Source organism: Podarcis liolepis, assembly GCF_965112155.1.
Source record: "Podarcis liolepis genome assembly, chromosome: 7".
NCBI lineage: Eukaryota > Metazoa > Chordata > Lepidosauria > Squamata > Lacertidae > Podarcis > Podarcis liolepis.
The window spans coordinates 1758444-1781819 of NC_139561.1; the positions used below are offsets into that span (position 1 = coordinate 1758444).

At 44.7% G+C, this 23376-nt stretch overlaps 2 protein-coding genes across 4 annotated transcripts in view; one reads left to right on the plus strand and one right to left on the minus strand.

Moving 5' to 3' along the window:
* The window catches only part of LOC310711922 (heparan sulfate glucosamine 3-O-sulfotransferase 1-like), a 25194-nt gene continuing 1818 nt past the window's right edge, over positions 1–23376 (plus strand). Inside the window, exons 1-3 of one of the 3 annotated variants that reach the window (XM_083514414.1) lie at positions 1–152; positions 2788–2864; positions 12787–13930. In XM_083514414.1, coding sequence (XP_083370540.1) covers positions 13049–13930 — 882 coding nt within the window. In that variant the 5' untranslated portion in view covers positions 1–152; positions 2788–2864; positions 12787–13048. Of the gene's footprint in view, positions 153–2618; positions 2865–12786; positions 15614–23376 lie in introns of those variants that run through there. The other 2 variants (XM_083514412.1, XM_083514413.1) reach the window with 2 other exon arrangements.
* The window catches only part of LOC310711968 (histone H2A.V), a 15021-nt gene continuing 8609 nt past the window's right edge, over positions 16965–23376 (minus strand). The window contains exons 3-5 of the mRNA XM_083514501.1: positions 22490–22603; positions 18185–18314; positions 16965–17297 (exon numbers count right to left, since the gene is read on the minus strand). Of these exons, the coding sequence (XP_083370627.1) occupies positions 17236–17297; positions 18185–18314; positions 22490–22603 (306 nt within the window). The 3' untranslated portion in view covers positions 16965–17235. The remainder of the gene's footprint in view (positions 17298–18184; positions 18315–22489; positions 22604–23376) is intronic.

The following is a 23376-nucleotide window of genomic DNA, read 5'->3' on the forward strand; positions in this document are numbered from 1 at the left end:
GAGCACCATGTGCTTGCGGGCGGGCAAGAGACACAGTACAAAGAGGCTGTCCCTGGGCAGAGGAGCCAGAGGGAGGCAGAGGCAGCCTGAGCAGCGCAGAGGCTGATGGAGACGGCTGCTTCCTCTGGAGCCCTTGGCTTGGAACTGGACAGGTAAGAATTTGATTATGGGGAGATGGAGGCGATAGACCAGCCTGTGCAGGGGAAGACCTACCTGGTGGGCAATGCTGCCAAATTGGCTTCTCTTTAGTTTTAGCTAATGCACATTGATCTCTAGTTTTGCTAATACTGTATAAAAAACATAATTTTGCTGTTTATTTTTTCCCCTCCCAAGGGGTCTCTGTGTGTTTCAATTAGGAGAAAAAAATGAATAAATACTAGTTTTTATATTATTGAAAATGAGAGAGGGCATCACTGTCATTTTTGGTCTCACTGACCTGGATGCATCTTTCAAAGGGGGCTAATCCTCCTGGAGAGGCTAAATCCAGGTATGTCTGCAAAACCTTTCTTCTTGTATTGTAGTTCAAAATTGTTATGAATTGCAAACTTGGGGTACCCTGTACACTACCCCAGTTTTAATATCCTTGATTAACCGAGTGGGAGAACACAAAAGTGTGCTCATTATTTCAAGGCATTTTAGTTGGTCCTAATAAAGATCTTGCTTTGGTGTGGGTTTGGAGTTGATTTATTTTGTAATTATCTGGCACTGCTGCCTATGCTCTGTCCCCTCTCCTAAACAAGTCTTAGATGCTGATGTGGGCCATAGCATTTTGGGGTGTAGACTTGGGGTTCTTAGCACAGTGGTCTCAGAGCACCTGCTTGGTCTCTTGGACGGAAATCCAATTATTATACTTCTGAGGGCAAAACAACACCTGGGAAAGGAACACTTGTTGTCTTCTGTGTTCCTCTGTGTTTGGCATTGCAGAGAGGGCATGATACTCCTGCAGAAATGCAGCCTAGCACTTCTCATAATCTATGCCAACTTCTTTTCACTTCCAAACATCTTCCTTCTCTTGCATGGCCTCAGGTTCAGTGCCCAATGCCCTTCAGGTGGGGCTGGGAGAGACTTCTGCCTGAAATCCTGGTGAGCCAAGGCCAGCCAGAGCAGCCAGCACTCAGCGGGATGAACCAAGGGTCTAACTCAGTATAAGGCAACTTCTTGTGTTCCTCTATTTCGCCTCCACAAATGTGAAATTGCATCCTCCATTCCCTTGCTCCTCCTGGTCTCTTGGCTTATTGTCATCCCCCCCCCCCCTTTGCACTGATGTTTTCCCTTATTTACAAAATGTACACACACCTTGCCCCTTCGCAACAGACCTCAGACCTCTGCCCCCTTATTTATTTATTCCTGCATTGATCTCCTATCTTTTGTCCAAGGAGCTCATAGGGGCATGGGCAGTATATGGTCCTTCCTCCACTCTTTTTATCAGAACACCCCTGTGGGGTAGGCTAGGGTAAGAGACAGCGATTGGCCCAAGGTCACCCAGTGAACGTCATGGCTGAGTGGGGATTTGAACCAGGGTTTCCCAGCTCCTAGTCTAACCACTATACCACATTGGGTCTTCTCCTGTGTGCCTAGTTACTTGGGTCACAAACCTTCCAACAGGGCTTCTGGCTCATATTCCACCTGATGTACTAGCTTGCTTGATAGCAATGGTAGTGGTTATGATAATGACAGCCTTCACCAACCTGGTCCTCTCCAGATGTTTTGGACTACAACTGCCATCAACTCATGCCAGGATTGAATTCATTTAAAAACTCAAATCTCCAGGGCCTGGTGAGCTGCATCCTAGGGTACTAATCCTGCCCACAGCCATTCCTGGGTGGGTTAACAGCCAGACACAATGACCTACTGCTCCACCCTATAATAAATGCAGGGAAATCGTGGTATCAAAGGCTCTTCTCCAATTTTCCCTTTTAAGCAGGGAAAACACCGAGCTGTTGCTGGTTCAGCGTCTCAGATAAAAGGCTGTATTGCCTGAGGAAGGAACCTCGGGCCGAACTTGCAGTCCACAACTCACTTGGGATCTTCAGGTCAAGGTTTCAGGGCCGGCCCAAGGCAGAAATTGGACTGTTGTCAGTAAAGTGCCCCAAGACCCTTTGTCGATTTAGCTGAACCTATCTGTCACCAGCAGCTTGATCTGCTGTAATAAGCTGGTAATGCTTTTATCACCACGGGGATAAATATCATCACCTGCAAACTTGTACAGATAAAGCTGCTGTTAAAGGCAATGGAGCAAAGAGAAGGGGGGGGGGGATGGCAACCCCTAAATGACTGGGGCTGCCTGACATGCGCCACAATCACAGGAAGCTTTAATTTAACTTTCAAGTTCTCTTTTTGACAACATCTAAAACTAATGCCTCCTTTCTGGCACAGTTAGTATTTCGGCAGTGCTTTGAATTTTTGCCCAGCATTATGTCTGTGTTTCTGTAACTTAAACTTTACTGAATTTTTGTAAGAGATAATATAGAAAAAACATTAAGCAGCACTCCCCACCCTTACTACAAAAATAAAAAATAATTGTAATACAATTCCCCTCCCTGGTTGCTCATGCTTATATGCATTCTGGAAACTAAATGAAAGCCATCTATCAGGTACTGATGATAAAGCTGTAGCAAGAGCTCATTTGGGAATGGACTGGCAGCCAAATTAGCCAACTCCTAATAACAAATCCACATGCTAATTAGATTCTCAAAAAGTGCATTTCTTTAAAAATCTGAATTGCAGAATTGCATGGCTTGACTGAACCTTTTTGTTTTAACCTTTTCCTCCTGTCTCTATTTTTAGGAACTGATGCCTCTGCTGTATTCTGATGCTGCACATAGAATCAGCAACCTTGGGCTCACCCATCACTGCCAGCAGAGGTACAGTCGGTATAAACATTTAACACCCTATCTTCCCCATTGAATCACAGAATTGTAGAGTTGGATGGGACCACGTGGGTCATCCAGTCCAACCCCCTACAATGCAAGAATCTTTTTGCCCAATGTGGGGCTTGAACCCATGCCCCTGAGATTAAGAGTCTCATGATCCACTGACAGAGCTATCCCACTCTCCCCTCAAACACTGCACATTCTGCTTGCTCCTTCCTCTTCAGTTTTTCTGATGTCCTGGAGCTTATATATCACCAGAAGCGGGCTGAAGGGCACAGAGGATCGCTGGTCCTTGCAAGTGGAGCTGCTTTTTGTGTTGGTCAGGGGTCTAGGCAAGAGCTGCTGCTCTCTCTGGGTGCATTGGGATCTCTTGCTTTCACAGCAAAGAACCATCCTCTATATCCTTCGTGCTGCTCATAGGCGCGCCTGCCAAAGTTGGCTACTCGTTCCGAGTCCCAGCCAGCATGACGGATGTTGAGGTCCAGCCACATGTGGAGCAACATTGCAGGTTTCTTACTCTAGGGTGTCCAGGTGCAAAACCATTAAAGTTTGCTGAGAAGAGTTGGCTTCCAGGGAGTCCTCAGGGCCAGGCATCGTTGGGCAACTCTCAGGGCCCAGCAGGGCTCCTGAGACCCGTTATGGGGGGAAAGAACAGCCTGCCATTGGAGCAATGTCCTGCCGTGGTCTGACATTGTATGGTGGGAAATTAAAATTCAGCCTGCCTCTCCTCTTGCTCAGAGCACTGCTGCCAGATATGCCCAAAGATGTTCTTACAGACAGAGTTGGGGGATGGGATCCGAAGCTCCTTTGCCCAGGATCCCATCAAACTGGGAGATGAGTCCAGAGATGTTGGCAGGTTCAAGGGGGGGAACAGCTGGAACATGGGAATCTGCCTTATGCCCAAGCCAGGCCATGTGGCTCAGTATTGTCTACACTGACTGGCAGGGACTCTCCAGGGTTTCAGGCAAGGGTCTTTCCCGCCCTACCTGAGATGCTGGGGATTGAACCTGGGATCTCAGCGTGCAGAGCAGATGCTCTGCCGCTGAGCTGAGGCCTGCAGAAATGCTGCATGCTCACCTGTCCTCCTTTACACCTGGCTTGCCTCTTCCTGGTGGCCTGTTATGTCACACCGGCCTTCTGGTGTTTAGGAAGCACTGCCCTCCCTGTCCATCAGCCATCCTTCAAATCCTTCTTCCTTCTTCTGCAAAGATCTCCCTCAGAAACATTCCCCTCCTTTTCTCTCCTGCCTTCCTCTCAGTGTCCCCTTACACCTTTTTGCAGCTCTGGTTGCCTTGGCAACCCCTGGTACGCCCGCTGCCCGCCCCAGGGACCCCAAACATGTCATACTCTATCATTAGCAAGTCTTAGGAAGTGGAAATCATTCCCCACTGGAGGGATCTTTCTCATTACAGAAAAGCAAGGTGCCAGGAAAACAACTTCCAAACAGTGTCGATTGCCATCAGTCACTCCACCTTACTGCCCACCTGCAGGGGCAGGTAGCAGTAGCAGCAACAGGTCATGACATCCAACAGGACTGGCTTGTGTGCTCCTGTAGTGAGAGTGCATAGTTGGCAGCCACAAGGACCCACATGAATATACAGGCAAAAGCTGTAGCTTGGTGGTAGAGCATGTGCTTTAGGTCCTCAGCATCTCCAGGGAGGGCTTGGAAAGACTCCATGTCTGAAGCCCAAGGGAGCCACTTCCAGCTGGTGTAGCGAAGACAGCACTGAGCTAGCTGTGTCAATGGTCTAACAGCATAAGGCAACTTCATATGTTCCTATAGGGCAGAGAGTAGGAAACTGCTGCCCTCCAGGTGGGGCTGGATTCCAGCTGCTGTCAGTCATGGCCAATGGTTAGGAAAGATGGGGGAGTTGTAGACCAACAATATTAGAGGGCCACATTTTCGCTATCCCTGCTGCGTGGAGAAAGGCATCTCTCAATGGCTGAGCACATTGTCACATGCAGAATGTCCCAAGCCCATTGCCAGCCTCATCTTGACAACCTGGCAACTTCTTCCAGTCAACGCAAGTAACACAGTAGAATGGGTGTGGGGAACCTGTCGCCCTCCAAATGTTGAGGAACTTCGACTCCCAACAGCCCTACCAAGTGTGGCCAACAGCCCGGGATGATGGGAACTGGAGTTCCACAACACATTGGAGGGCCAAAGGTTCCTCATGCCTGCTGCAGGTTTCCAGCAAGTTGACCTGTTGGTCTCTCCAACACAGTAAGATTGCCTGACTGGTGGCAGACCTCAAAGACCTCCTCCCTCTATGCTGCTCTTGGAGATCCTGTGATCTGAAGACAGGGTCAAATCTGGGGCATTTTGCATGCCAAGTGTATGGTCTACCACTGAGCTGCAGCCCTGCTTATGAAGCAAAGGCAAGACAGCCACCTCAGACTGCTTGATTCTTTTAGGGGATGGCAGAGCGAGAGACTTAGAGATTGCCTTTGTGGGGATGACACGTGGAGAGGCTCTACTGGGCAAGCCCCGTTGAAATGCAGGGAAACTGCAGAAACCCAATTGCAGAAACCCAATTGAACGATGTGGCCCAGGGAGAGAGGAAAAAATAGTGGAAGTGAACAGCTGGCTTCGCAAATGGTGTAAACAGGAACGGTTTGGATTCTTAGATCAAGGACTGCAGTTTCTTGAAGATGGACTTCTGGCAAGCGATGGGCTGCACCTCACAACGGCTGGGAGGAATGTTTTTGCCAAAAAACCCAGAAACCTCATCAGGAGGGCTTTAAACTGACTAATGTGGGGGAGGGAGACAGTGCTCCTGAAGGTAGGAGTCTATCAATTGATGAAGATGATCATCCAAATGTCATAGACCAAATGGAGCAAACAGCACGCAGACCTAGTGGTAGGAGGAAAAAATCCTTAAATAAGAGACACGGGGGAATGATTAATGGACTTCAATGTCTGTACACTAATGCGCAAAGCATGGGAAATAAACAAGATGAGCTTGAGCTCTTGGTACAGCAAACTAAATATGACATAATAGGCATCACTGAAACCTGGTGGGATAAGTCCCACGATTGGAATGTAATAATGGAGGGATACAATCTATTTCAAAGAAACAGACCAGACAAGAAAGGAGGAGGAGTGGCGTTATATGTCAGGGATGTGTATACCTGTGAAGAGATCCAAGATTTAGAACCTCAAAGTCAAAGTGAGAGCATTTGGGTCAAAATTAAGGGAGAGAAGAATAACAGAGACCTCATTGTGGGAGTTTACTATAGATCCCCAAGCCAAACGGAGGACATAGATGATGCCTTCCTGGAACAGATGGCCAAGCATGCAAAAGGAAGGGAGATAGTAGTAATGGGGGACTTCAATTACCCGGATATTCGTTGGATGTCAAACTCAGCCAAGAGCATAAGGTCAAACAGATTCCTCACTGGCCTTGCAGACAACTTCATTGTCCAGAAAGTGGGAGAAGCAACAAGAGGAACAGCCATTTTAGATCTGGTCCTAACCAATGTTGATGACCTGGTTAGTGGGGTAGAAGTGGAAGGATCATTAGGCGTGAGTGATCATGCTCTTCTGAAGTTTACTATACAGCGGAAAGGAGCAGCCAAGCATACTAGGACTCAATTTCTTGACTTTAAGAAAGCCGACTTCATAAAACTTAGGGAAGTGCTGGGTGAGATCCCATGGACAGTAATACTAAAAGGAAAGGGAGTTCATGATGGCTGGGAGTTTGTTAAGAGGGAGGTAGTAAAAGCACAACGTCAGGCAATACCAATGAGACGGAAACATGGAAGGTGCCTAAAGAAGCCAGGGTGGCTATCTAAAGAACTTTTAACTGAGTTAAGATTAAAAAAGGATGTGTACAAAAAATGGAAAAGGGGGGAAACCACCAAAGAGGAATTCAAACAAATAGCCAGCACGTGTAGACACAAAGTCAGAAAAGCTAAAGCACAGAATGAGCTCAGGCTTGCTAGAGAGGTTAAAAGCAACAAAAAAGGCTTTTATGGGTATGTCCGTAGCAAAAGGAAGAACAAAGAAACAGTGGGGTCACTCAGAGGAGAATATGGTGAAATGCAAACAAGGAACACAGAAAGGGCTGAACTCCTCAATGCCTTCTTTGCCTCAGTCTTCTCCGATAAAGAAAACAATGCCTGACCTGAAGAATTTGGAGCAAATGATTCAGCAGAGGAAACACAGCCCAGAATAACGAAGGAGATAGTACAAAAATACTTGGCTAGTTTAGATGTATTCAAGTCTCCAGGGCCAGATGAACTGCATCCAAGAGTATTAAAAGAACTGGCAGATGTGATCTCAGAACCACTGGCAGTCATCTTTGAGAATTCCTGGAGAACAGGCGAAGTCCCGGCAGACTGGAGAAGGGCAAATGTTGTCCCTATTTTCGAAAAGGGGAAAAGAGAGGACCCAAATAATTACCGCCCAGTCAGTCTGACATCAATACCAGGGAAGATTCTGGAGCAGATCATTAAGCAAACAGTCTGTGAGCACCTAGAAAGGAATGCTTTCTGAAAAATGGATTTCTGAAAAATAAGTCATGTCAGACTAACCTGATCTCGTTTTTTGACAGAATTACAAGCCTGGTAGATGAAGGGAACGCAGTGGATGTAGCCTACCTTGATTTCAGCAAGGCATTTGACAAGGTGCCCCATGATATTCTTGTAAAGAAGCTGGTAAAATGCGGTCTTGACTATGCTACCACTCAGTGGATTTGTAACTGGCTGACTGACCGAACCCAAAGGGTTCTCATCAATGGTTCCTCTTCATCCTGGAGAACCTTTGATGAGCCTTAGATGGAAGGCCCATGTAGCCTATGTTACAAATAGAGCCAAAGCTATCTCCTTGGCGATCTTGCGATTCTTCTTCACCGATGGGGCCCTTCATATCCCATCGGCGTTGAAAGTCTTCAAGGCCAAGGTGATCCCGACAATTGCCTATGCCATCTCAATTTGGGGGACTTTTGTCAATCTATCTCACCTAGAGGTTATTCAAAATCAGTTTTTAAGAGGGATATTGAAACTGCCCAACTGTGTAAGTAATACAGCGTTACGCATGGAACTAAATACTGTATCCCTGGAAAACGCTCTGTGGAAGCACATACTTTGTCACTGGTTATCTCTATGGCACAATCTCCCAAACTTGTACTTGATACAATGTATGTGGAGAGATGATTTCCAGAGCCCATGGGTAAAAAATTTACAGCTGAAAATTACGGCAATGGGAATCTTCCCCATCCAAATTACTAGAGCAGGACATAGTTCCAGCTAAAAGAACAGTAACCTGTAAACTAGAGGAGATGGACTTGCAGCAGAAAATGGTCTTGGGCAATGGTACCTGCTCTCCTCTAAACCTTGGTTTATTACCCCTCTTAAGGCTCCCAAATTATTTGAATTCCTTAACTTCTTCGGCTCATAGATATGCCTTTATAAAGGCAAGATTCAACACCTTCCCATCGAACGTGCTGAGAAATAGATTTTCCAATGGACAGATATCGCTCTTATGTGATTGTAATTGTGGGGCACCGGAATCGTTGCATCACATAATTCTTGATTGTGCTTTTCACTCATCGGCCAGGAGCAAGTTTCTTGCTCAATATCTAAAGGGAATGGCTGAAGATACGAATGAAGTCAAACTGAGATATCTATTAAATGATGAAGACCCCCTAAGATCACTCACGGTTGCCAGATTCCTGATCAGCGTCCTATCCCTAAAAAAGAAAAACGGACTCCTGTGCGGCTCGGATAACCCTTTTAAACCATGATCTATGTTTTAGGATGTAATTAGGTGATATCATCATTGATGTCTTTTATTAATTTATGAGCAGAGGGCGATGTTTAGGTTGCAAATTTATTGTAATGTATGATGTGGTCTTTTGCTTTTGTTTTGATTTGGTTCTTGTCTGTTTTTGTAAGTTTTGGCGGTTTTAAATTTGGAGGTTTAAGTACATTATGTTGGTATGGGAAACTGTCGTGTGACGGGCCAATGGCCGTAATAAATATCAATTCAATTCAATTCCTGGAGAAGAGTGACTAGTGGGGTGCCACAGGGTTCTGTCTTGGGCCCGGTCTTATTCAACATCTTTATCAACGACTTGGATGATGGACTCAAGGGCATCCTGATCAAATTTGCAGATGACACCAAACTGGGAGGGGTGGCTAACACCCCAGAGGACAGGATCACACTTCAAAACGACCTTGACAGATTAGAGAACTGGGCCAAAACAAACAAGATGAACTTTAACAGGGAGAAATGTAAAGTATTGCACTTGGGCAAAAAAAATGAGAGGCACAAATACAAGATGGGTGACACCTGGCTTGAGAGCAGTACATGTGAAAAGGATCTAGGAGTCTTGGTTGACCACAAACTTGACATGAGCCAACAGTGTGATGCGGCAGCTAAAAAGGCCAATGCAATTCTGGGCTGCATCAATGGGAGTATAGCATCTAGATCAAGGGAAGTAATAGTGCCACTGTATTCTGCTCTGGTCAGACCTCACCTGGAGTACTGTGTCCAGTTCTGGGCACCACAGTTCAAGAAGGACACTGACAAACTGGAACGTGTCCAGAGGAGGGCAACCAAAATGGTCAAAGGCCTGGAAACGATGCCTTATGAGGAACGGCTAAGGGAGCTGGGCATGTTTAGCCTGGAGAAGAGGAGGTTAAGGGGTGATATGATAGCCATGTTCAAATATATAAAAGGATGTCATACAGAGGAGGGAGAAAGGTTGTTTTCTGCTGCTCCAGAGAAGCGGACACGGAGCAATGGATCCAAACTACAAGAAAGAAGATTCCACCTAAACATTAGGAAGAACTTCCTGACAGTAAGAGCTGTTCGACAGTGGAATTTGCTGCCAAGGAGTGTGGTGGAGTCTCCTACTTTGGAGGTCTTTAAGCAGAGGCTTGACAACCATATGTCAGGAGTGCTCTGATGGTGTTTCCTGCTTGGCAGGGGCTTGGACTCGATGGCCCTTGTGGTCTCTTCCAACTCTATGATTCTATGAAACCCACAGTCCTCCTTTTAAGCAAGGTGAGGCAACCATGTCAGGCAGGAAAGATGGGGTGTGGGCTGAGTGCAACAGAGTAGGATTCAGATCTGGCTTCCTGCAAAAGACCTGTTGACATGCATTGAACTGTATGAGCACAGTGTATGAGCACAGCCATTTGCACCCGTTGATTAGCAGCAGGCAGTAATCTTGCCTTCACTTGCAAGAGCCCCAGGAAGCAGCCACTTGGCAGCCGCAGTGCGAAACTTGCCAGAGCTCAGTTAAATGTGTGCAGGAAACTGGAGTTGCCCCTGGAGTCTTCCAGGAGAGTTCATCAAACTGTTTAGAGCAGCAGTATGGCACCAAGTGACGCCACGTCAGGCCCTGGAGAGGAATTTAGACAAGATGCACACACCAAGAATCCTGAGCTCCAGCCTCCTGAGTCTCATTTAGGAGGAAGGAGAGCTGAAACATTCTTATGAGTTGCGGAGAAGGCAGGTCCATTATCTCCACAATCAGCTCAGTACACACCAGCCTAGGATGTGTGTGTGTTTGTAGTCATGGTGTAATAGAAGACCTTCCCTTCCTCCATGTTCCCAGCACTCTTGTGAGGTAGACAAGGCTGAATATGACTGACAGTCACCCAAAGAGCTTCAGACCGAGCAAAGGTTCAAAACTAGGGAGATAAATAGGATTGGTAAAGATCAGCAGAGATTCCCCTTTGCCTAGAAACCAGCAAGGGGTGCCTGCGAGCTACAATTCCATGCAACAGCAGCTCCCTCTCCCAGAATTCAGCATCCTGAAAATCTATATAAATCAAGAGGATGGTCAAAGATCAACCATGGTCATATGAAGCAGGCATGTATGCATGCATTAATTGTCTAACTAAACTAACTAATAATAATAATAATATGTATACACCACCCATCTGGGTGGGTTTCCCCAGCCAACTAACTAACTACATATTCTGCCATCCTTCACAAAGACAGAATTTAAAATTTATTTTAAAAAATGAAACCAGAGCGCAATTGTCTAAAAGGTGGAAAGTTCATGTGGTAATGAACACACACACCCTCCCACCCCAGCTGCTTAAGGAAAAGTCATAGGCACCTATAGACTTCCTCATTCTAGGGTGATTTTTTATTTTTTATTGCAGGGCAGGGGAGATTTTAAGCAGAAAACCCACCAGGGGAACCCCACCCCCACCCCGAACCATGTCTCACTTCTGACTTAAAGTTTTTTAGCTCAGACTTCCAAGCAGCATGACCCTGAATGGTGCTAAAATTTTGGCTTGGATGGCGACTCTAGTTTCTAGGCCTGGCCATAGCAAAGATCTGGGAGAAACGTGCACAATGCCTAGTCCAAGTTCAGGAGCCAGAAAGGCCCCTTGCGAGATTTCCAAGGGTTTAGGCTACCTCTCTTCCTCACAACATATCAGAAATAAACATGTTCAAGCTGTTTTACATTACTATGCAGCACATGCAAAATAAGAGAAATTGTGCAAAATTGTTTAATTTGTAGACTGCAGAATTTTAGCACTGAGGTGCAGGTCATCTAACCATGATATGGGGCTTTGGGCATAGAAACCCAGGGCTGTGATAAGGGACAAGTGCTTGTGCAGAAAAGAGACACTCCACCCCAAGAGAAACAGCCTTTTACAGAGCCTGCACACACTCAGGTCTGCTTTTTCTTCTCATGGATAAACACAAACAAGACCTGCTTTTCTTTTCATTCAAAATAATATTGAAATTCTCAGGCATCCCGCTCTCTGGTATATACTTAATTACGTGTGCCATAGCAGCAGTTTACTCTCCTCCAGTTAGCCAGCACTGCTGTGTTCTGCATCCAGACCCCAAAAAGTGCACATCTCTGTGCTCTGTATACTCATCTGACTGAGGGGTGCCGAAGACAGAGAAAACTGTGGGCAATTCCAGCATAACAAGTCTGTGCCATAAATGCACCACAGCTGCAATTCAAACATATGACAGGGTATGAAAAGTGCAAGACTTGGGTGATTTGGTGTGACTTACTGTACTGGTTGTATAAAGATACAAATAAGCATGCAAATACAGCTGTCCCAGTAGATGCATGCATTGGTTTTGCAACGCCCTCCATTATGCTAAGAAATGTGTGCCAAATTCTGCACACGGTGCCAATTTTCACGTGCATGATTCTCTGGATTGTGACTTTTGTGCATATCTGACAGCTGCAGTGTGCCAATGATTTTGGGGGGCCAGCTGTAAATCTCAAAATCTGGGCTCTATCTCAATGGAAGAAAAAATAAATAAAAACCTGGGCACAGGATATTCTCCCCAACTGTCTGGTAGTTCATGCTTGCTACCAGCATGGCATTTTATTTTACTGAACACATAATATGTAGACATAAGATGTAGAATGGCCACTAGCTTAGATGGCTTTTAGGGGATTAGGCACATTCCTAACCGAGAAGCCACTATCAACAGCTATGAGCCACAACTGCTAATTAGGACTCCCATCTTCAGAGGCAGCCAAACCCTGAATGCTGGATAGAAACAGAAGAAGACCGTGTTGCCTTCAAGCCCCAGTAGTGGGGCACTGGAAGCAACACTGAAACCTTAATCTGGTAGAGCAGGCTTATTTGTAGGTTAAATGCATTTAAATAAACCGCAGCTGGCTACTCCCTCCTTACTAACATTTGTAACCTTCCATATTGTGTCCCACCTGCCAAACTGTGTCCCTCCTCTTCCATTAGAAAAAGATGGTACCTACCAGGGACTAGATACAAACCCATTTTAGGAAGAAGTGGCTAATGGGTACCTGGATTTTATTCATTCACGTGTGTGTGTGTGTGTGTGTGTGTGTGTGTGTGTGTGTTTAAATTATGAAAGTTTCCAAACAAGGCCTGTTATGTTTTGCTTTGCTCAGGACCTTTTGAGCCACCCACAATGATATTCTCATTTTCTCAGGTGGCAGCAACTTCCCTGAGCTAGGCTGTAAATCACCTTTTGTTGAAGTGCTTTTGGAGATCCACATTGCAGGAAGCTCCTGGCAGCGGAATCCAGAACTAGAACAAAAGCAGAGGCCATTGTGAAGACAGAAGATGCCTAGGTAAGAGCACAACTGCCTGCATGCAGTGAAATCCGTTAATAAGCCTGGAGATGGAATAGCTCAGATAGGAAAAACAACACACAATTTTCCTCAGCACACGTTCACTCAGCGGACTTAGAGATGGCTAGAGCCTGCTTACTGCTCCTGCTTCTGAAGATGTGTGGAATCAACACGGAGGAGGAAACAAAGATCCCCTGGGGTTGGAAAGCCCCATGGAAAAGAAACAACACTCAGATTTCAAGTGAAGATTGGAAGCAACGACTGCCCCAAAGCATAATTATTGGAGTGCGGAAAGGAGGCACACGGGCCCTGCTGGAGATGCTGAGTCTGCATCCCCAGGTGGCAGCTGCCCATTCCGAGGTGCATTTCTTCAATGTGGAGGAGAATTACCGCAAAGGACTTGGTTGGTACCGTCAGCAGATGCCTATTTCACACCCCACTCAAATCACTGTAGAAAAGACACCAGGCTATTTTTCGTCTCTCAAAGCCCCGGAAAGGATCCATGCTATGGACAACTCAATGAAGCTCCTGCTGATTGTACGGGACCCTGTGGAAAGGTTGGTGTCTGATTACACACAAATCCTTCACAACCGCAAGGCACGGCACAAGCCCTACCAAGCTCTAGAGCAGATTCTCTTGAGGCAGGGCCAGGAACTTAACACCCGGTACAAAGCCATGCAGCGCAGCTTGTATGCCTTACACCTGGCTCGGTGGCTGGAGTTCTTTCCCCGGTCACAGATTCACGTGGTGGATGGAGGCACCCTGATCCGGGAGCCTCTCTCAGAGATGCGCCACGTAGAGCACTTCTTGGGACTGGAGCCTTACCTTGGCCCAGACAACTTTTACTTCAACCAAACCAAGGGCTTCTACTGCCTACAAGCAAAGGGGTATCAGCACTGCCTAGACCAATCCAAAGGACGACCTCATCCCACTGTTGATGAAGTACTGCTTGAGCAACTCTGCACCTACTTCAGTGAGCACAACGAGAACTTCTTTGCCATGGTGGGTCAAACGTTCAACTGGTGCTAAGTTCTGCTTTGGGGCTTACAGGGGTGCTCTGTTGGGACAGAGAAAAATCAGAGAATGGCCTCCAGATGTTTAGAAAAAGTTTTTTGTGGTAGTCTGTACTCTCTTCTTTTGACTGGGCTGGGAAAAGAGCTCTATCAATATGGGCTTTGCTCAGTGGTACACATGTTTAGAGGAAAACAGTACATCAGAAGTAGCTTTCACACTGGAGGCTGGAAAGAGAGCTTTGACAAAAAAAATTCACAGCAAGTGGAGCTATATCCTCTGCAGCTGTGTGCCCAGGAAATGCTATATTCTAGGCCAGCCTTCCCCAAGCTGGTGCCCTCCAGATGCTTTGAACTACAACTCCTATTATCCCTCATCGCTAGCCCTGCTGGCTGAGGCTAGTGGGAATTGCAGTCCAAAATATAATCCACATCTTGTTTGGTGTCTATTCCCAGCAATTATGTGAAAAAGGGTGAAAAGCCATCTGTTCTCAGCGTTTACTGCCTCTCCAATATTCCCACACAACACAACCAGCTGCAGGAACTTTTGTTCCATCCACTTAATGCCCAACACCTGAAAGCCAAGTAATTCCTTTTCTGTTCAACATAGGGCAGCAGTTCCAAAGACAAGAGTTCCTGAAGTACAGTACTGTACTCCGTAAGATCTGACTTGTGTAACTGAATACAGGACAGATAAGTCTGATATACCCATTTGGATATCTTGAATCTATTATAAATATATCAAGTCCTTATAGTCAGCCCATCAACTAGAATAAAGGGCAATTTTCATTTCAATCCACTCTCCTCTCATTGATTCACATACATAAGTCTTCCTTCCTCCTCTATCTGCTTAGAAAAAGTCCTTTCTAATAGAAATGCATTCACTGACAAGATATAATCTGTCAAGAGAGAATGAGCATGCTCAATGAGGGAATATAGAGAAGTGTCAAATATACAGTGATGATTAGGGTAGGCCAAGAGTACCAAGGATGTCACTTGCATGTAACTAACTGGCCCAGTTACAGCCTTCAGTACCAAGTGTGCTGCACCACTTTATTTTCTTTCCTCTACCATTGTGCTTACTCTATTATGGCACAGCTTCTAGCAAAGGGGCAACTGAAATAAAACCAGGTCCAATTCACTGGCTTCTTTTGTTGGCACATGCATGCTAAAATAAACTAGGCTTTGTTTGTCCAACATCCATCCATATTACTAATGACCAAAACTCCCAATCTAATATTCATATGAACAACTGCAGAAGAATGTAAGAACCTGCTGCATCAGGCCAATAGCCCCTCTAGCCCAGCATCCTGTTCTAAGTGGCCACCCAGACGTCTGTAGGGTATCTTCAAGCAGGACACAAGCACAAGAACACTCCCCACCTCCTGTAGTTTCCAGCAACCGGGATTTAGAAGCTTTACTATCTCTGGCTATGGAGACAGAGCACAGCCATGGTGCCTAGTAACCATTGATAGCCTTGCCCTATGTATCACCCACCTAAACCATTATTTGCCTTACCAGCAATTTGACAATTGTTTAAAAAAAGAACAGGATACAATGGACAGAAATTCATGAAAGCCATGCACATCACTAACAGGAATAGATAAACAATCAGAGTCCTATATAACTGAGAATAATTGAGCCTCATTCATTTCCTACAATGCCGTAGCTTAAAGGTTACTATATATATATATATATATATATATATATATATATATATATATATATATATATGCAGGTTTTGGTGTCTTCGGGTGTCTTCCCGTGTAAGAGTTGGGGTGTCTAGGCGACGTTTCGACGAGGTCGAAACGTCGCCTAGACACCCCAACTCTTACACGGGAAGACACCCGAAGACACCAAAACCTGCATTCCTGTACCCGTGAAAATCTACGAAAGCATATATATATATATATATATATATATATATATATATATATATATATATGTCAGAGTGAGTGTGAATGTTTGTCCCAATCTGAAACAATAATCCCAGGGCATGCCAAGAACCTGGAAGGCACTCAAGCAAATACACGAGAATAGGATTGGAGACCTTCCAGTTATTATTTGTCACCATATTGCCTGAAATTGCACTGTATGAAGCAGTCCTAACAAGAGCTAAAAACATTATAGTAGTTTATTAGTTCTCCAACCTTACTCTTATGCACAGCCAGCCCAAGAACTACTACACAAAGGGCTCAAATCACACACTGACAAGGTTGCTAATAAAAGCATGGCAGCGCTGCTGGTTTAGCACCGTGTTACAGAAAATTTTGTACATTATAGCACAAGAAGGCATTGACACTGAAGCAAGTGATTGTGCTAGCTCAAGGACACAGCATAATTCAGCGCAAGGCAACTAAGCCATGGGCAGTTCACCAGCTGAGGGCAGAAAAGATGCATTTTGGCTTCTTCCTACTATACACATCCCCACACCTTTCCCATTATCACACTGTTCACATGTTCAGACAGTACTTCTATCCTGGGGCCAGGGGGGAGAGCTTTAGCAGCCTCAGTTGCATTAAACTCTGTACAGTGGTAACTCGCAAGACGAATGCCTCGGAAGACGAAAAACTCGCAAGACGAAAGAGTTTTTAGTTTTTTTAGTTGCTTCGCAAGACGAATTTCCCTATGGGCTTGCTTCGCAAGACGAAAACGTCTTGCAAGTTTGTTTCCTTTTTCTTAAAACTGCTTGAAGAGGTGCAGTTGCAACTTGACCGTGCTTCGCAAGACGGAAAATTCGCAAGACGAAAAAACTCGCAGAACGAATTAATTTTGTCTTGCGAGGCACCACTGTATATTCTACTAAGTTTAAATTAAATGCTGGACTTAGATAATTGTGGTAGCTGTATTAGATCAACAACAATCAATCAGCTAGAGAACACAGAAGTTAACTATGAACACGGCCACCATTAAAGTCTATAATTTGGAAATATTTTATTTTATTTTAAAATCTCTAATAGGATATTAGGGCACTGATCTTTTTGCTGCAATGACCCTTTTACCCCAGAATGATACACAAGAACAAGTTTTGTAAAAAATGGTTTTATCAGTTCCATTTTTGTATAAAACACATGGGAGAAACCTAGCCAATCAACACACAAATTGCTGCCACGTAACAAGGTACTTTTGTGTCAAACTTTGAATCTAAAGAACATACAAATGTTTTAAGTCTACAGTCAATTGTCTATGCTCTTCCATTTAACTATTTTTTTAAAAAAATTCCACATATCCCCATATTTCTTCTGTCCCAGTTACAGTACAATGACAGGGAGGAAGAGGGCTGTTTAAAACTCCTCTCTATGCAGTTTTCTGCTGCCCCTTCTTTCCAATCAGAGACTTGTGGATGTGAGGAATTACACCTGTAAAGAGAATAATGGATTAGAACTGAAGAATACACAATAGTTCAGCACTCATATCAATACATTCTCAAATAACATATTTTGCTAACTCTGTTAGAACTATGCTTACCAAACCCTTCAATAAAAATCCACTTGAACACACTAAGAGGAGAACTGGGATGCAGCTATGTAGCTGTATTAGATCAAATGTTGACTCAAGGCCTAATTTTCTTGTTACAAAAACAACTAAATGGTGCCATACAGAGTTACTATACTCTGGGGTGGGGGGTGGGGAGGAGGGAATAATCTGGATTGTGTTCTTCAGGTTAGGTTCCCTCATGTTACCAAGATGGATGTGAAGATTTACTGGGACATACTGAGAAGCAGAACTGTATTCCCTGGCCTGGTTTGGAGCCTCAATTAAAGTGTTATAAATGATTGGGGAGGAGTACTTAGAATGCTCACCAAAACAAACAAACAAATCAGATGGTGCAAAACACAGTTTACAGGACACCTACTCTATACCAGATTCACCTAGTACAGTAGTCAGGATGAAATACAAGAACCCATCACTATCAAAGCTACTACTAAGTTAGTGAACTAAAAACTATACTGATAAGTACCCATTTGGTTCATACAGTGGTAAGAACTTGCCATGGCAGTACATGCAACTACAATGTAAATCAACTGTGTAACATTCTGCCAAGCAAAATAAGCAGTTTTCCAAACACCCTGGCATAATCAGAAATCCAGGTAAGAAGCATTATCACGATTCTACTTATCACTTGGCAAACTGCTTATCTATAATATCCTACAGAGTACTTAAAGGGATACATTTAAGTTCAGCCACCCTGTCTCCAAATATACTTTTCATATCCAAGCTTTCCAGAAGCTCTAATACTACATACCTCCACCAGCAATGGTAGCTTTAATAAGGGAATCCAATTCCTCATCACCACGAATAGCAAGCTGCAAATGACGAGGAGTGATACGTTTTACCTTGAGATCCTTGGAGGCATTACCTGCCAATTCCAAAACCTGTTGGAAGAAACAGAGCTTTGTATGCCAGCCTCCTAGGAAAATACTGAACAGTGAAATACTGAAAATACTCAAAACTAAGTTACAAACTGCAACAGACTACTTTTTTTTCATACATTTAGTAGATTCAAGGCAAAAGCCCAGGTACCTAAAACTAAATTTTCTTTTTCTTTTTAAAAAAATGACCATCTACTACTATTCCTTGAAGATGATCCAGCAGGCTCAGCCCTACTCCCTTGCCTCAGATGTGTTTGGTGGGAACTATTTCTCTTCTTGATCAGGGAAGGTCCAGGATGAGGGCAGCAGTGCTGCTTGAGCCACATTGGGCAAAAGATTCCTTCACTGCAAGGGGTTGGACTAGATGACCCTCATGGTCCCTTCCAACCCTACAATTCTATGCTTATGACTCCACATAATTCAGTACCCAGTGAGAGCCAGTGTGGTGTAGTGGTTAAGAGTGGTGGACTCGTAATCTGGTGAACCGGGTTCGTGTCTCCGCTCCTCCACATGCAGCTGCTGGGTGACCTTGGGCCAGTCACGCTTCTGTGAAGTCTCTCAGCCCCACTCACCTCACAGAGTGTTTGTTGTGGGGGAGGAAGGGAAAGGAGAATGTTAGCCGCTTTGAGACTCCTTAGGGTAGTGATAAAGCGGGATATCAAATCCAAACTCTTCTTCTTCTACCCGCTTCAAGAGCCTTTGGGGGCTATAAAGTAGGACCAGTATTCTAACCAAATAAGTCAGTTTAAGTTGGGGTGGGGGACATCAGTTCCAGATAGAGATCTGGCCCCTTGCAATTCTTCCTGGGCCACACCCCTCATAGGCCTGGTGTCATACCTCAAGTGCTTTTGCCTGACTGGAATATGTCCTTGAATTCTGATAATGCTTCTTTTTTGTCTAAATGAAGAAGGGTGTCTCAGCATGTAAAATTTACATTATTTGCACAGCACACTTTTGTCTGGCTCCCACCCACCACTGGCACAGAAGGTTGCTCTTGAGCTGAAAAGGGTTCCCCACCCCTTGCTGCATGGTTTCCCCCATAGGTAGTGAGCTTTTCCCATAAAACGTTTTGCTTTCATATTCAGGATACAAATGTATCAAGTGTTCAGAACTGCAAATAACCTCTGGGTCAGATTCTGCCTTTACCTAGAATCATAGAATCATAGAGTTGGAAGAGACCACAAGGGCCATCGAGTCCAACCCCCTGCAAAGCAGGAAACACCATCAGAGCACTCCTGACATATGGTTGTCAAGCCTCTGCTTAAAGACCTCCAAAGTAGGAGACTCCACCACACTCCTTGGCAGCAAATTCCACTGTCGAACAGCTCTTACTGTCAGGAAGTTCTTCCTAATGTTTAGGTGGAATCTTCTTTCTTGTAGTTTGGATCCATTGCTCCTTGTCCGCTTCTCTGGAGCAGCAGAAAACAACCTTTCTCCCTCCTCTATGTGACATCCTTTTATATATTTGAACATGGCTATCATATCACCCCTTAACCTCCTCTTCTCCAGGCTAAACATGCCCAGCTCCCTTAGCCGTTCCTCATAAGGCATCGTTTCCAGGCCTTTTACCATTTTGGTTGCCCTCCTCTGGACACGTTCCAGTTTGTCAGTGTCCTTCTTGAATTGTGGTGCCCAGAACTGGACACAGTACTCCAGGTGTGGTCTGACCAGAGCAGAATACAGTGGCACTATTACTTCCCTTGATCTAGATGCTATACTCCTATTGATGCAGCCCAGAATTGCATTGGCTTTTTTAGCTGCCGCGTCACACTGTTGGCTCATGTCAAGTTTGTGGTCAACCAAGACTCCTAGATCCTTTTCACATGTACTGCTCTCAAGCCAGGTGTCACCCATCTTGTATTTGTGCCTCTCATTTTTTTTGCCCAAGTGCAATACTTTACATTTCTCCCTGTTAAAATTCATCTTGTTTGTTTTTGCCCAGTTCTCTAATCTGTCAAGGTCGTTTTGAAGTGTGATCCTGTCCTCTGGGGTGTTAGCCACCCCTCCCAGTTTGGTGTCATCTGCAAATTTGATCAGGATGCCCTTGAGTCCATCATCCAAGTCGTTGATAAAGATGTTGAATAAGACCGGGCCCAAGACAGAACCCTGTGGCACCCCACTAGTCACTCTTCTCCAGGATGAAGAGGAACCATTGATGAGCACCCTTTGGGTTCGGTCAGTCAGCCAGTTACAAATCCACTGAGTGGTAGCATAGTCAAGACCGCATTTTACCAGCTTCTTTACAAGAATATCATGGGGCACCTTGTCAAATGCCTTGCTGAAATCAAGGTAGGCTACATCCACTGCGTTCCCTTCATCTACCAGGCTTGTAATTCTGTCAAAAAACGAGATCAGGTTAGTCTGACATGACTTATTTTTCAGAAATCCATGCTGACTATTGGTGATCACAGCATTCCTTTCTAGGTGCTCACAGACTGTTTGCTTAATGATCTGTTCCAGAATCTTCCCTGCTATTGATGTCAGACTGACTGGGCGGTAATTATTTGGGTCCTCTCTTTTCCCCTTTTTGAAAATAGGGACAACATTTGCCCTCCTCCAGTCTGCCGGGACTTCGCCTGTTCTCCAGGAATTCTCAAAGATGACTGCCAGTGGTTCTGAGATCACATCTGCCAGTTCTTTTAATACTCTTGGATGCAGTTCATCTGGCCCTGGAGACTTGAATACATCTAATCTAGCCAAATATTCTTGTACTATCTCCTTAGTTATTCTGGGCTGTGTTTCCTCTGCTGAATCATTTGCTCCAAATTCTTCAGGTCGGGCATTGTTTTCTTTATCAGAGAAGACTGAGGCAAAGAAGGCATTGAGGAGTTCAGCCCTTTCTGTGTCCCCTGTTTGCATTTCACCATCTTCTCCTCTGAGTGACCCCACTGTTTCTTTGTTCTTCCTTTTGCTACGAACATACCCATAAAAGCCTTTTTTGTTGCTTTTAACCTCTCTAGCAAGCCTGAGTTCATTCTGTGCTTTAGCTTTTCTGACTTTGTGTCTACACGTGCTTGCTATTTGTTTGAATTCCTCTTTGGTGGTTTCCCCCCTTTTCCATTTTTTGTACACATCCTTTTTTAATCTTAATTCAGTTAAAAGTTCTTTAGATAGCCACCCTGGTTTCTTTAGGCACCTTCCATGTTTCCGTCTCATTGGTATTGCCTGACGTTGTGCTTTTACTATCTCCCTCTTAACAAACTCCCAGCCATCATGAACTCCCTTTCCTTTTAGTATTGCTGTCCATGGGATCTCACCCAGCACTTCCCTAAGTTTTATGAAGTCGGCTTTCTTAAAGTCAAGAAATTGAGTCCTAGTATGCTTGGCTGCTACTTTCCGCTGTATAGTAAACTTCAGGAGAGCATGATCACTCGCGCCTAATGATCCTTCCACTTCTACCCCACTAACCAGGTCATCAACATTGGTTAGGACCAGATCTAAAATGGCTGTTCCTCTTGTTGCTTCTCCCACTTTCTGGACAATGAAGTTGTCTGCAAGGCCAGTGAGGAATCTGTTTGACCTTGTGCTCTTGGCTGAGTTTGACGTCCAACAAATATCCGGGTAATTGAAGTCCCCCATTACTACTATCTCCCTTCCTTTTGCATGCTTGGCCATCTGTCCCAGGAAGGCAGCATCTATGTCCTCCGTTTGGCTTGGGGATCTATAGTAAACTCCCACAATGAGGTCTCTGTTATTCTTCTCTCCCTTAATTTTGACCCAAAAACACCTAAAACACACAAGTTCATTTTATTATCTCTCTCTCTCTCTCTCTCACACACACACACATACACACACACCTATTCCTCACAGTGTTCTAATGTGTGTCATATCCCCCCCCCCCATCTCAGGAATATGTTAGATGGAAAGTAAACAACTAATTTAAAAGTGTAGGGCAAGAAAGCAATTCTTTTTTTCTGGATTTAGCAGAAACACATACTCACCCCAAACTCAACCACGCAAAAAACTAAGCCAGAGAGAAAACATAATCAATAGAATATGTTAACCATTAAAGCTCTTGCAGAATTATTTGATCTGGGCAGCTAAAACACAGGTTTTTAAAGAGAGCAGGAGCAGCTAGGTTATGCTACTCTGGAGGTTCCTGCCAGGCTCCACAGACCAATCTGGGTCTTTGATTACATTCAGATCATAGTCTAACAAGATCAATTTTCAGAACCTACCTCAGCAGTGAGGTATTCGAGAATTGCAGCACTGTACACAGCAGCAGTAGCACCAACTCGTCCATGGCTTGTGGTGCGAGTCTTCAAGTGTCTATGGATACGACCCACTGGGAACTGAAAGCAGAAGGACCTGTTCAGCATACATGGTCAAAGCCAACACTGCTCTTCCAAAGGTAATTAATTCTGACATCTGGTTCAGTGAACTATTTCCAGAGAGAGAGAGAGAGGGTGCATTTAATACAGGCACCTCATCTAATAGAACTAGAGTCAGGATTTGAGTTGCAGTTTTGTTTTTTAACAGACTGGTCATCAAATGCCAAGTCACACACAGTTCTTGCACTGCATTATCTTAAACTGGAAATGGGAGGGAGTGATGTGGTCTGCGTTGCAGTTCAAGCTAGGTTTCACAGGCCAAACTGCCTGGCACCAGGCTTCTTGAGAATGCTTGCAAACCAGTAATGAGCTCCATGAGGTCATTCATAAATGTAAAAACAAATTTTCAGCACTAGAAAGTATGCTGTGTGTCTTATTCTTAAGGCAGTGTAACAGCTTCCACAGTGTATATGGTATTATATTCTTAATTTAATAAAATTCTAAAAATGTTCATTGGGCAAGCATTCAAATAATTGGCAACGGCTAAGGACAATGAAGTCCCTGCAGCTGACCAATCAGACACACTATTATTTTCCTTAATACAAGAAGCTTAACTTCTCCTTAAATAAACACATGACTCAACAAAAAACAGATTTTTGCCAGGAGTGGGAAGTTGGGGGCAGAAGAAAGAGACAAGACAGAAGAGTTGCCTCTTCTGGTTGAAGAGGCAGGAAAAAATGGTAACTTCCTCACAGGGAAGGGTGCTTATTTGCCAAAGCCAGAGGAAGCACATG